We start from the raw sequence: 14111 nt of genomic DNA, 5'->3' as shown, positions 1-14111 counted from the left end.
AGTTTCTCTTATTTGTTTCAATTTGCAGATCACACAGCATTGCTGTGGAGCATTGAGACAGGGAGGTGCCTCGTCAAGTACACTGGCCATGTGGGGTCAGGTGAGTGATATGACATCGGCAGGTCTCGAGACGGGAGGTTTGCTGAGTCAGTGTCAAGGACAGTGGGGCATTCTCATAGACATACAGATAGACACCATGCCTCTAAGTATGGACTTCTCTCAGTTCCCTAAACGTCAGATAGGAGTTATCTATGTTTTATTTAGTGTTGCACAGAAAGGCATATGTAGATAGTTTTGAAACCGAAATACATGTGTTATTTATCAAAAACTACGTATTTACTCTAGAGATTCACTTTCCCATATTTGGGCCCATTGCAGGCCATTGTCTGTCCCAGGTCCTTGCCTGCCATTAGTGCCGTAGTAGATGCAGCAGCTCTTCCCTATCCTTTCTGTGTACCCTGCCTATCCAAGTGTTCTGACCAAGTTTCACCCACTCTTGTCCCACTTTCTTTGTGGGTCCTTTGATCTGGAATGCATCATCTCCAGTGTTCTCTCAGGTGTCCCCCTGTCTCACTGCCCCTCACCAGCCACCGCCAACCCCTGAACCTTTGTATACAAATTTCTAGGTGGTCCTGCCTTTCACTTCTAGAGTTAGGGGTGTCCCCACCTACCAGCCTGTCAAGAAAGTGAGCTTATCTTCTGTTGGAGTGAGGAAGTGAAGGTGAGGGCGGAGGGGGCTGACATGCATTGTTCATCCCCGCCCATGGTGCCTAGGATTCTCACATGTGTGGTCATTCTTTGTGGTGCGTGTCTCCATGTGGGCCAGTACATGGTGGTCAGCATGAGCAGATAGCCCCCAGTCTCCGGGGCATGTGCTTCCACCCTTTGCTTCCATTCCACTAGTAATGAAGGTGAGTTGCAGCTGCTCCACCTTCTCTCCAGCAGTGGGTCTAACTGAAATTGGGAGCATTTATACTGTTTGTCTGTTAGGAGTGTGGTGATGGTTTAAGCATCACAGTTCATTTCACCAGCTCCTCCCACAGTTACCTGTTCTCTAATGTTAACAGTGAAACAGCATCTTCTGCATTTTTCAGTTCCTTAGAAAAATATAATTTTAAGGGCATAGCTAACTGAATCTCACTGTAGAAGAGAACTTGTTAAAGGCTAGTAAAACTTTCTTATATTCCATGTATGGGCCTCGAGTCTCCTTTCAGGTGTGGGTGTGAAGGCTGGCTTCCTTGGGTGACCCGATGATAAGGTTCTGAGAGCTGGGAAGCAGGGCATGGGCTAGGGCCAGCTGGGTGGGCAGTACAGTGTCCCCCACTGGACTATCTTTAACTCTAATGCCTTTTCTGTGGATAAAAAGAAATGGGTTATTAATATTCTTTTCTGCATGTCTTGCACTTTGGCAGTTTGATAGCTGATATTGGGTATTTTTATTGTATCTGTTCTCTGTAACTTACACATTTACTCACAGTTTAACTGAATGGTAGGATCTAACATTGAACTACTGTAGTTCTTTTAGTTTTTAAATTTAACTTTGCAATACATGCTGTTGTTATAATAGATATTGATCATGTTTTATTTTAAACCTGTTTGTATAATATTTTTGTTTTGCAGTAAATTCTATAAAATTCCACCCATCAGAGCAGTTGGCTCTCACTGGTATGTTGATTTATTTTCTTTATTGAACACAGTTGTTGATAATCTTAAAATAGCTATAATCATTCTCTTATCAGTAGCATCAGGATTATCCATGTCTTGTACAAAAGTTAGACGGTTTTTAGTAGATGTTTATGAATTATGTAAGAAATAATTAAAGATAAATACATTAAGTAGTACTTCTTTTAACCAGTAGTGGATTGCAAATTACATGAGCTTGACTTTTATTGTGAGATTAACATCAATTTATGTTCTCCTTGGAGTCTTTTTTGAAGGATTTAATGGTTGTCCACTTGCCCTGCTTGCACCATGACATTTCTCAGCAGACTGAGACTCAGTTCTTGGAGACCCATCTTTTCTGCCGAGTTCCTAATTTGGTGTGCACCTCAAATACAGAAATGAGAAAAAAAGTAGTTCCAAGTCATGGCAGTCAGCAGAGTCTCCTTTCTTATTCTGTTCTAGGTAATTCTCCTAAGCTGTGGTAGCTTGGGTTTATCATATTTTATATAGTGGTTTTAAAAACACCTTCATTTTTTAAAATTATTTTTATTTATTTATCCTCACCTGAGGATATTTTTTCCATCGCTTTACAGAGAGAGTAGGGGAGGGGGAGAGAGAGAGAGAGAAATATTGATGTGAGAGAGACATATCAATTGGTTGCCTCCCGCACACGCCCTGACTGGGGCAGGGGATTGAGCTTGCCACCGAGGTACATGCCCTTGGCTGGAATCAAACCTGGGACCATTCAGTTCACCGACCAATGCTCTAAGCACTGAGCAAAACCAGCTAGGGCAAAAACACCATTATTATACTGAGAAGTTTTCCTGTAAAATATCCAACAGCCTTAGACCCCTGTTTTGGGGACACTGACAGTAATTTTGAAGGATAAGTGTTTGGATTGACCAGAGGTCAGCAGGCTTTGTCTATAAAGGACCAGAAGTAAATGTTTTCATCTTTGAGGCCCATAGGGTCTATGCCACAATTACTCAGCTCTTTGTTAGTGGGAAAGCAGGAGAGGCATGCACAGATGAGTGGCCATGGCTGAGTTCGGTAAACATTATTTACATAATGGGTGGCTGCCTGGATTTGGCCTGTGGGCATGGTTTTGCTGACCCTGGGATAAAGGACAAAAGTAGTTCTAACCGGGTGCTTTTTACATGTGAGTGGAATACGGTGCAAGGTCATTTTGAGAGTCAGAGGCCTGACCATAGTGGATAGTTGATACCTGAAAAAGCATTTGAGGAATTAGGTAGGTGAGGACTTTAAACTTAATTAAATCAACCGTTTATTGTGTGATTGGAAAGAGGGAAGGTGGAGGGGGACCAGTGACAGCAAGAGGTTGGAAAGGAGAGGATGAAGTCAAGAGACAGCTTAGAAGGGAGCTGATGGAAACTGAAATAGATAAAGTAGTGGGCTGGAGAGAGGAGCGCAAGATGGGGGTGTGGTTATGATGCTGATTTGAAGAGAGATTGGCAAATCACGCAGCAAATGCATTTGACACCTGAGAAAGGTACCACAATTTGCATGTGGCCACTTCTTTGGGTAAGCTCTGCAGCTACGAAGACAAGGTGGGATTCAACCAGTGCTCCTGTGAGGGTCAGTGGAGATGACTGTTTGGCACATCTGCAGCCTTTCTGGGCCTTCAGCTGCCCTCCCTCTTTCCATTCCCAAGTCGAAGCATCACCTTGCAGACTTGGCTGGTGAAAGTGAGATCTTAATACTTGTGAGTACCTGGCAAATTGTGAGTCCATCAGTGTTAAGTGGGTGGGACTGTGCATTTGTGTGCTACTCACTTTTCTGAAACACCTCAGAACCTATCATAGGTACAAGTTAGGGTGTAATTGGCTTTCAGTTTACTTAGTTTAGGTAGTTAGAGAATAAAATCTGTTTGTAAATTTTCTCTGAACCTTCACAGCATTCCACCCTAAAATGAAAAGGGGAACATTTTTATAAGTAATTATCTTAATTTTGTGCATTTACTGTATTTTTTAAAATAAGTTTTTATTGATCTCAGAGAGAGGAAGGGAGAGGGGGAGAGAGAGAGAAAAACATCAGTGATGAGAGAGAGTCATTGATTGGCTGCTTCCTGCATGCCCCCTGCTGGGGATCAAGCCCACAACCTGGCATGTACCCTGACCAGGAATCAAATCTTGATCTCCTAGGGTCATAGGTCAGTGCTCAACCACTGAGCCACACCTGGCCGGGCACAGTTACCCTATTCTTAATAGCATTATGCAGTCTCAGAAATAGCTACTTGAGTGAAGTACATTCATCTTACTAATGATCACTAAGTTACACATGTCTGGTGATGCTCAGAGCCTCACAAAAGGCACTTTTTACACTTGGTGTGCACTTTGGGTAATTTCCCCCAATTTCTCTCTTCAGCTTCTGGAGATCAGACTGCTCACATTTGGAGATACGCGGTTCAGCTGCCGACACCCCAGCCTGTGGCTGACACTAGTGTAAGCAGCACATTTACTTAACCCTGAAAACGCGACCTGGGGTATGTTGGTCGGGTTCTGAATGTCTGCATTTTTAGGATGACTGTAATATCTATGGACTGAATGTTTGTGTCTCCGCAACATTCAGAGGTTGAAGCCATAAACCCCACTGTGGCTGTGTTTGGAGATAGGGCCTCTAAGGAAGAAATGAAGGTTAAATGGGGTGATAGAGTAGGGCCCTGATCTTAAAGGATGAGTGCTTTTCCAGGAAGACACACTAAAGATCTCCCCGCTGCATGCTTCTGGGAGAAGCCATGTAAAGACGTAATGAGAAGGCGGCCAGCTGCACAACAAGAAGAAAGCCCTTTCCAGAACCCATATCTGCTGCCCCTTGATCTTGGCCACCCAGTCTTGGTGCTTCATTCTGGTGACCTGAGCAGACCAGGGCAGCATCTAAAAAGTACCTTTATATATGCATGTGCTTGCTTTAACCTCCCATTCCACAAATATTAAACATTTACCTTTCTTTTAAAGTTATGATTAGGTTGCATTTCATAATGTCTTACATATTTGATTTTAGACAGCTTTCTAAAGTCAGTGGCATGTATAACATTTTCATGTGGGTAAAGCTTTAATGTAGGTAACAAGAGTTTGCATATCGAGAAGAAGAATGAATCAATAGATTGAAACCATAAATCCTTCAGTTACTCTTTGTCTCATAATATTGGATACTAGTTATAATCATTCAGAGATGTTAATTGTCCTTTTGAGTGAAATGATCTAGTTTTTTGCTCTCTCGTCCTCACATGTGGTGAGTCCTTTCCCTGCCCTGCTGACGCAGGTGGAAGTGGTACTAGGCAGTGGGAGTTCAGTGATGTCATGCAGTCAATGTAAACATGAGGTTTCAGTTTACGTTTGGCCATAATTGTTGGTGGATAATGATAACCTTCTAGTGTTGATGTTTGTGCCCCTGAATATTCCTTTACTTTTTCTTAAACATTTTAAACATTGTTCTATTTGGAGATGGGTTATTAGCAGCTCATTTTTTGAGTGTATTATATACTTTATTTTAACACAGGTTTTTCCCATGTGGAATTACCAGACTATTATGTGCCATACTTAACAGGTTCATTCTTTCACGAGACAGGCATTAGGTTCTGATTGAGTACAGGGCAGACATAAGGGTGGGATTAATGCCCAGAAAGGTAAGAAAGTGAGTTAACATTGTGTGGAGGTTCCCCCCCCCCAAAATAAGAAAATACAGGTCTTGTTAGAGGGGAAAATTATGTATAGTGCTTACATTTAAAACACTTAATAGCTTATGTAGAATATTAAATATTAAATTTTGATTTAGTATTTAATAATTGATTAAATATGATTTTGCTTGCATTAGACACAGGGACTTTTCATGCTTGGAAATGCTGCCTCAGGATATGGGGCACCTGGGGGAAGCCCAGGCTGAATTAGAGAGGAGCCTTCATCACAGTGTGTGACTAGAACCGCTTCAGCACTTTGCCAAGCATGATTCCGTGTGGCCTCTAGTCTGTTAAGATTGTGTTCTCCTTTTAATTTGTCTTCTACCATGTAGATAAAGAAATATTTGAGTAGTATTGTGTAAACAGTTTTAGGTTGCCTGTTAGATCACTGTCTCATGCTAGTTGCATGATGTTAAATAATTAAACTTAGTGGGGTGAATTTTCTCCATTTGAAAGTGAACATCAAAATGAGTTATGTATCGGCTCCCAGTGGCTCCTCCTACATGAGAACATGTGATTCAGGGACTTGTGGTTCTGTGGATGACTGCTTCTCAGTAGGTACTTAGTATGAAATTGGCAGTTATTAGGCATTTCTATTCAAACAGTGGCAGTAAAAATGACTAAAGTTAAATAGATTGTTTGTCTCTAAAACAGTGGCAAAAAACAGAATTCTCATCCTTTTACCTCCTGCCCTTTTTCAATTTGGGGGTTAAAGATTTTATGATTATCTTTTACTATGATGTGTACTACATTTGTGTTTTAAATACTTTTCAATTCCTGGTATAGTTTGCTAAAATAATTTCTATAAATGTTGTGACTCTGTTTGACCTTTCAAACATGGATCCTGATAATGAGGGTTTTTTTCCATGGGAGCTCCAGGCCGTTCTTTTGTGCTCCTGTACCTTTCCCATACTCAGGGTCTCCACTGCACTCTTTCCAGGACTACACTGCGCACACAGCCTCCCCCAGACCTCCCACTCCTCTTGCAGAAGTTGCTTCTTTGTATGCCCACTTGTCACTCCTTCCTTTAGAATAGTTAGTGAAGAGCCCCTTAGGCTCACTGCTGCAGGTCTGGGTGTAATGGTGAATAGAACTATCACTTAACTTTGACTCTTCCCTTCTGCCACCTCCCCTCCTCCATTTCCACCTAATATATGATGTCTTCCAGAGTCTGGTTCCTACATAATTCTTAGATCCACTTTTGTCTCCCTGTGACACCCCTTCTGTAACACCCACCCTGAGGTCTCCACTGAGTTTCTCTACCCAAAGCTCCTGTTCTGCACTTGCCACAGAGCCATCCAGACTCTCCTACATGCTGGCCTAGGAGACAGCAAAGGTGCAGGCGGCTCCTCAGGAACAGCTGTGGGGGCTGAGAAGCCCCATGGCCTGGGAGCTAGTGTCCCCGAAGGAGAGCCTGGGCTGCCATGCCTCCATCAGGAATGTATAGTGACTGTTGTTTATCTCCTGTCTGTATGCTCTTTACCAGGCAGTGAATGGTTTACCTTGAGCAGGTTACACTCCACAGGAACATACCCGTCCTGTTCACAGACACCATCCCTAATCCAGATCACTAACTAGTCTCCTAACTAATCTCCCTGTCGCAGATTTGACTACTCATGTCCAGTCTCTTCTCTATGAAATCGGTGTGGTCTTTGTAGCATCATATCTCAGTGAGTCACCTGAGTGAGCCCTTGTAGACCCTTAGTCCCAGTTTGCATCCCCTCCTTGCTCCAGCCCTGGATGGGCTTGCTGCCCTGACTCACCACCACCTTCTCCCTCCCTGCTGACCCTTTTCCTAGGACTCTCCCCTCACCCCACTCCTCTTTCTGCAGATACCTCTCAGTGTTGCAGACTGTCGCCTTACTCTCAGAGTGTCCTACACCTGCCTTTGTAGCATTTAGCATTCATGTGAAATAGTTTTGTGTAATCATTTATGTTTAACTTTTCTACTAGATTGTGAGTCCTCTCTCTGGACAAATCCACCTGTGGTTACATCTTGCATTTCCTCTGTCCCTCTTGCACTGATCAGTGAGTGCCCTGTCACCGGCCTCACCATCAGGCAACTCTGGGATGTGACACTTCTCCAGGCCATGATTCTGCCACATTCCCAGGTGACTTCCTTACGCTCTCCCTTCTGCAGACTTTCACCTGCCTCCTTACTTTCTTATATTGTTCCCAGCAGCATGCAGACAGGTGGTAGTAGCCGTCCCCCTAACCCACCTGAGCCTTCTAGCCCACCTTGAACCATGTGGTATTGGTTTTCCTATGCAGACCTCAGACTTCTCACTTGCATTCCTTTTCCTCTCTCTACACACTTCTCTAGGGTCAGCTGGGTCCCTGCCAGCCTCTCTTGTCAGCATCCCATCCATGTTGCCTACCCAGCAGACACTTTCAGTTGCTCATCGGGCTTCCTCTTAAATCGCTGTCACAGTGTGGCTCTCTCTCCATCTCCCATCTCGTCTATTCCTCTCATTTTCTTCCTTCCTCTTACATCTTGTTGGCTGGGCCACCACCTCTTCCCAGTGACTCCTTGGAAGTCATTACTCTCTCATCTGCGTGTGGGTTCCTCCCAGCCCTCTCAGTTGTGTGTGGGTTACCTCCTTTGCCCTTACCTGTGTGTGAGTCACCTCCAAGCCCTTTCATGTGTATGGGTCACCGATACCCTCTCACCTGTTTTCCTCCCACAGTGCTCTTTAGCTGATCTCAGACCTGTGGTTTTAAGGATCATCCCTTGCTCCTTACCCCAAGGTTTGCATACTGTCCTTGAGTCTTTAACTGTACTTCTATAGGCATCTAACTACTTACTCAACTTCTACTTGGATGTCTTTTTAAAAAATATATGTTTTTATTGATTTTTTAGAGAGGAAGGGAGAGGGAGAGAGAGATAGAAACATCGATGAGAGATAAACATCTATCAGCTGCCTCCTACATGCCCCCTACTGGGGATCAAGCCTGCAACCCTGGCATGTGCTCTGACTGGACATCGAACCTGTGACCTCTTGGTGAATGGGTCCGTGTTCAACCACTGAGCCACACCAGCTGGGCTCTACTTGGATGTCTTACAGACATTACAAAACTCATGTGTCCAAAATTGAGCTCTGGATGTTCCCACAACCCGCTCCTTCTATTTTGTTCCCTGTTTCAGCCTTTATTCTTCACCCTATTTGGACTAAATACCTGTAAGTCATCTGTAATTTTTCTTACACCCATTTGGACGCCTGCTGATCCTGAGCTGTCTCAAAGGCTATCTTAATTTAACCTTTCTTCTCATCTTTACTGCTACCCCATCCAGGCTCCCTTCTCCTACCTGTACTTGGTGATCACCTTCTGTTAGTCTCCCCCTTGTCAGTGTGCTTGGGTTGCTGTAGCAAAGCACCACAGAGGGGGCAACTTGAATATCAGATGTTCCTTCTCTCATGGTCATGGAGGCTGGGGGTCCCAGATCCAGTTGTCAGAAGGGCTGGTTTCTCCTGAGGCTTCGGTCGTTGGCGTGTAGGCAGCCATCTTTCCATGTCCTCACATGGTCGTCCCTCTGTGTGTCTGTCCTCATCTCTTCTTTTAGGGACACGAGTCCTACTGGATTAGGGCCTACCCCAATGACCCCATTTTGCCCTAATTACCTTTTGTTTTTTTTAATCACTGCTTTAGAGGAAGGGAGAGAGAGAAACATCAATGTGAGAGAGAAACATTGATTGGTTGCCTTATGTACATGCCCATGCCCTGACCAGGATTGAACCCACAATCCAGGCTTGTGCCCTGACCAAGAATTGAACTGACAGCCTTCGGGTACACAGGATGATGCTCAACCAACTGAGCCACTCCAGCCGGGCCCTAATTACCTCTGTAAAGACCCCATTTCCACACACCGTCACATTCTGATGTACTGAGGGGTGAGGATTCAACATGAATTTTGGGGGACATAGTTCACTCCTCTGGAATGTTCACACAGAAAAGTGATTCTTTAAGGCATGAGTCAAACTATCTCTCTTCCTTGCTTAAAACCATATGGTGATTTTCCAGTACACGCAATAAAATCCAAAGTCCTTTCCATTTCTCCAGGTTTTACGTGATTTACAGTGGTGGCATCTCTGAATCCACCTCTGCAACCTCTTCCCCTACAGCTCATCTGCTTCCTTCTCAGGCCTTTGCATCTTCTGTTCCTTTGGCTGGGAACACTGTTCCCCTAAATATTTCCATGCCTCACTCCTTGTTTTCTTCACATCCCAAGTCAAATGTTACTTCAGCATAGAGTCTTTCCCTGATAATTCTGTATAAAAGAGTAGCCTTCATCACTGTCATCTATTCATCCTGCTTTAATTTTCTTAGCACTTGTGTATGTGCATGTGACACATATTCCTATACTAGGAGTGTGTACATGTGACATTCCTATACTATGACTGTGTCTACATATGGCATGTATTCCCACACTAGTGTGTGTGTATACACAGATATTTCCATACGTGTGTGTATGCGTGCATGCACCCGTACATGTGTGTTTGTTTTCCTTGCTAGCATGTAAGCTCCCTGAGGTGGGGTCTTTGCCAGTTTCTGGCTTCATTGCCCTCCTCACCTTGCTGTTCATTGTTCCTTATACATGTCAGCAGAGTTTGCCTCTCCTTCTTTGCTCTGTGCCCAGCTTTTGGTCTGGTATTGTGTAAGCACCTGATAAATATTTGTTGAATGAATAAACATATTTTCTTGAAGAGCTGAAGCCTATGGTGACTATTATGTTTTTATTTTATCTTTATCTTTTGACAAAAGACTTTGTTGATTTGTAGGGAAATAAAATGAACTCGTGTATCTATTTTAGCAGTAGGATTTGAAATATAAGCAGGCTCTTGAGAATTGGAATATTCCTTTTTTTGTGACAAATTACTGACTTTCAGTTGTGTTTCTTTAGTTTTATTACATATCTAATACATGGTAAAAACCTAAAATGTTGAAAATCATTTTATTTGCCATTTTGTTGGTTAGTAGAAGCGGATAGTAGCCTATTTGATGTTATAGTGTCCCTGTTTTTTTTAATTTTCTCTTATATTTGGCCCTGGTTTTAGCCAAGCACATAATCATGAAGGTGATAAACATTTACTGAGCACCAGTTAAGTACCAGGTACTGTGCCTGTATTGGTCATAATGATGACCAAGTCCTAGAAAGACACGTGACACAGTCTGATTGTGTAGCCATGTCAGAAAAGACCCACAATTCTCAGGAGTTCTTCTTTGCTCTCACCTTTAATAGCAGATCTGTGGCGAGGACGAAGTTGAGTGCTCGGATAAGGATGAGCCTGATGTGGACGGAGACGTGTCCAGTGACTGTCCTACCATCCGGGTGCCATTGACTTCTCTTAAGAGTCACCAGGGAGTAGTCATAGCCGCTGACTGGCTGGTTGGGGGGAAGCAAGCGGTGACGGCGTCCTGGGACAGGACAGCAAACCTATATGATGTGGAGACGGCGGAGCTCGTTCATTCTCTGACAGGTACTTTAGCCCTGGCCTCCCAGCAGTGAGTTTGTGATTTATGTGCATGTATTTATATTACCTTGTGAATTCCTTTCTGTCCAGAATTACTTTTAGCTTTCTGGGTGCTTAGGTTGTGATTTTTCAGAGATCTTTTCTAATAGAACTGTTGGTAGTTGATTTTATCTTTAGGGGATTTAATTATAGCATGTAGTATTTAGATATTTGAAATATGCTGGTGTATTAGTTTTCTATTGTTTTGTAACAAATTTCCACAAACATGGTGTCTTAAAATAACTTGAATTTATAACATCATGGTTTCCCTAGACCTGGAATTTTGGACTGGGGACTGCTTTTAGCATCTAGCATGTCATTGGGTCCCTCGTGTCCCCACCTGGAGGTGTATTACCCATGGCCATTTGATTTCTTCGAGACCAGCACCAGCAGGAGAGCATCTCTGCCTGGACCCTTTTATTATTAATTTTTATTATTACTGTTTTTAATCCTCACCTGAGGTTATGTTTTTTCACTGATTTTTAGAGAGAGGAAGAGAAAAAGAGAGAAAGATTAATGTGAGACAAGCACTGATTGGTTGCCTCCTGTATTCTCCCTAACTGGGGAATCGAACCCAAAACCCAGTATGTGCCCAGACCAGGAATGGAACCTGCCACCTTTTAGTGTATGGGGTGATCTTCCAACCAACTGAGCCACACTGGCCAGGGCTGCCTGGACCCTTTTAAAGGGCCCATCTGATTATAGGGCCCATTTGATGAATTCAAAGCCACCTCATTTGGGGGCATTAGTTATAGCTGAAAAGCCTATCTTGCCTTATAATGTACTGAGATTGCCAGAGTGGTGGCTCATCACATTTGCAGGTTCTGTCCAAACTCAAGGGAGGGTATCAGGCAGGGTGTGTACACCAGGGATGAAGGTCTCCAGGCCGTCTTAGAATTCTACCACAAGTGTTTTTGCAAATTTGTCAGCAAGTGCATTTTCTGATTGATTGTTAAAGACTGTATTTTACTGAAGGCTCTACATATATTATTAGAGGTCATTTGGGAAGTGAAGAACTAAGAATTAATTTGTTTGCAAGCTGATCCTGTTAAAGAGATTTGACAGACCTTTTAACTGTTAGGATCAGAAAGTAGGTTACACTCAGACTTTTAAATGTACAAGTGAAAGGATTTCCAGCTCCTGAGGAAAACTAGTCCCACCATGACCACACATGCTGTTATTGATTTCTTGTGTTTATTTTTAAAGTGAATAAATATTAGCAATGGAGACCATAAAGACTTTTTTGATTCTAGTGTTTTAAAGAAAGCTTTACTGTAACTTCCTTTACTTTATCTGCAGATGGGTGACCTTTCACTTCTGTCATCTTTTATTGTATTGTAGGACATGACCAGGAACTCACGCACTGTTGCACACATCCCACCCAGCGGCTTGTGGTAACCTCCTCCCGTGACACGACTTTCCGTCTATGGGATTTCAGGGACCCATCCATCCACTCTGTGAATGTTTTCCAGGGCCATACGGAGTGAGTCACAGTCAATCAGATGTCTCTCTTTAATCATTCATGAAAAAGGTTTTGTGGGTGGGTACGAAAACTTTATTCTTATGTTAGTTTTCAATATTAATTTCCTACTTCACTGTCTTTCAAAATGGCTACTCTTTTCCCAAACATTTAACTCCATTTTGGAGATTATAAAGAATTTAGGAGACTAAGAGAAGTCACAGAAGTTCTCTCAAGAAATTGGATGTAGACAGAATGGGACATTGGGAGAGGGGATCAGAGAGAAAGCGGGAAGTACTCCAGTGTTGGCAGTGTGAGGTGATCACAGCGGAACTGTTTACAGCCCCTCCCAAATCTTTGCACTGGGTTCGTTTTTGTCTAGTTTTGATATTACATATATTTGCAAGGTCTTTTCTGGGAGAAGACATACTGCACACTGACGTACATTGACTCTCACCCTTCTCTGTCAGTGTGTCTGTTGGGCAGCTCCCGCGTAGCCATATCTTAAAACACCTTGCTGGCTGGTCACAAGTATACACGTGTTTCCATTGTCTGGACATTGCTGACCGGTCACGAGATAACTTATGTCTACGCTTATATTAATTTAAGTAATTTTAAACACCTTCATGACGGAAAAGTGTCCATCTGCATGGGATGAGTTCTGGCTAGAAATAGCTGGTCAGCAAGGTGTAACAGAACTTTGTTTGTACCACAAACTTGTCTTCCAGTTCGACTCTTCCCAATACTTGATGAGACCATCTTTCCAGTTATTTGTCCCACAAACCTTCCCACTCCCCCACTGTGCCCCATCCAGACCATGAGCAGGACTCCTGTCTAGTTATACCTCCTGATGTATCCTGCCACCTGCTCCCTAGGTCACCACTGTCCCCGCACGCTGCCCCTCTAGACCATCCCTGTCTCTCTCCTAGATGGCAGTGTTGATCTGCTTGAGCCCCTGCACATCCAGAAAAGCCCTGACATGTGGTAGTGCTCAGTAAGCACTTTTTCATGAATGAAATTTTGCTCATTCGGCTTCTCCAAAATATGGATTTCATTCATTCCATTAAGTGATGCAGTAAACAGTCTGTTTTATGTGTTCAATGTTAGATACTAAGTTTTAGATTTAATGTTCAAAATTCATAGAGTATACAAAAGGGAGCTAGGACAGAGTTTTTTAAGGCGCTTGAAGTTGGAGAACAAGTTGGCATCTTGCACATGAGGTGCGTGAAAATGTCAGGAGTAAGCAGCAGCCAGTAGGTACCAAGATCTTAGCACGCCATGGCTCTGTTTTGAGATCGTCCATGTAAGAAATGATTTCATTCTGACAAGGGAGGCACTTTTTCACCAGCCAATTAGCCATATCCCGAAACAAAATGCCCCATTCTCAGGGGTTCATACAGTGCTGGGGGCTGAGTGGGGCCCATGGGTTCTCCCTGTTCCTCGTGGGTTTAGTTCTGTTGGTTGCTCTGGAGGCCATGTAGGGGACAGTTTCTAATCAGGCCATCCCAGATGAGAACTCTGAAAAGAGTGGGGCCATGGGTAGGCCAACAGCTCTTCATCTCCTTTTAGGGTGGCGTCACTCTGGGCCCAGAGAGCAGAAGGAACCATCTGTGGTTACCATACAGACCATATGCAAGGCGAGCGGGACCCCTTGTACAGCTTCACCCTGGAGCCTGCACATCTTTTCTCCCAAGTTTTTATTGTGAAAAGTTTCAAGCTTACATAGTTGAGAAAAGAGAGCAGCAAACCCACCAATCCTTCTAGAAGCACAGTTGTTTTTATT

The 14111-nt window shown here is 43.4% G+C and overlaps 1 protein-coding gene across 2 annotated transcripts in view; it reads left to right on the top strand.

Moving 5' to 3' along the window:
• The window catches only part of WDR37 (WD repeat domain 37), a 52014-nt gene that overhangs the window by 18388 nt on the left and 19515 nt on the right, over window positions 1-14111 (top strand). Inside the window, exons 6-10 of one of the 2 annotated variants that reach the window (XM_016206960.2) lie at window positions 29-100; window positions 1621-1665; window positions 4048-4124; window positions 10602-10836; window positions 12211-12352. In XM_016206960.2, the coding sequence (XP_016062446.2) occupies window positions 29-100; window positions 1621-1665; window positions 4048-4124; window positions 10602-10836; window positions 12211-12352 (571 nt within the window). Of the gene's footprint in view, window positions 1-28; window positions 101-1620; window positions 1666-4047; window positions 4125-10598; window positions 10837-12210; window positions 12353-14111 lie in introns of both variants that reach the window. The other variant, XM_016206955.2, reaches the window with a different exon arrangement.

Source organism: Miniopterus natalensis, chromosome 1, assembly GCF_054644295.1.
Source record: "Miniopterus natalensis isolate mMinNat1 chromosome 1, mMinNat1.hap1, whole genome shotgun sequence".
In the NCBI taxonomy this organism is placed as follows: Eukaryota; Metazoa; Chordata; class Mammalia; order Chiroptera; family Miniopteridae; genus Miniopterus; species Miniopterus natalensis.
Note: the sequence above shows the minus strand (reverse complement) of the source record. Positions and strands in the feature narration are given on the sequence as shown.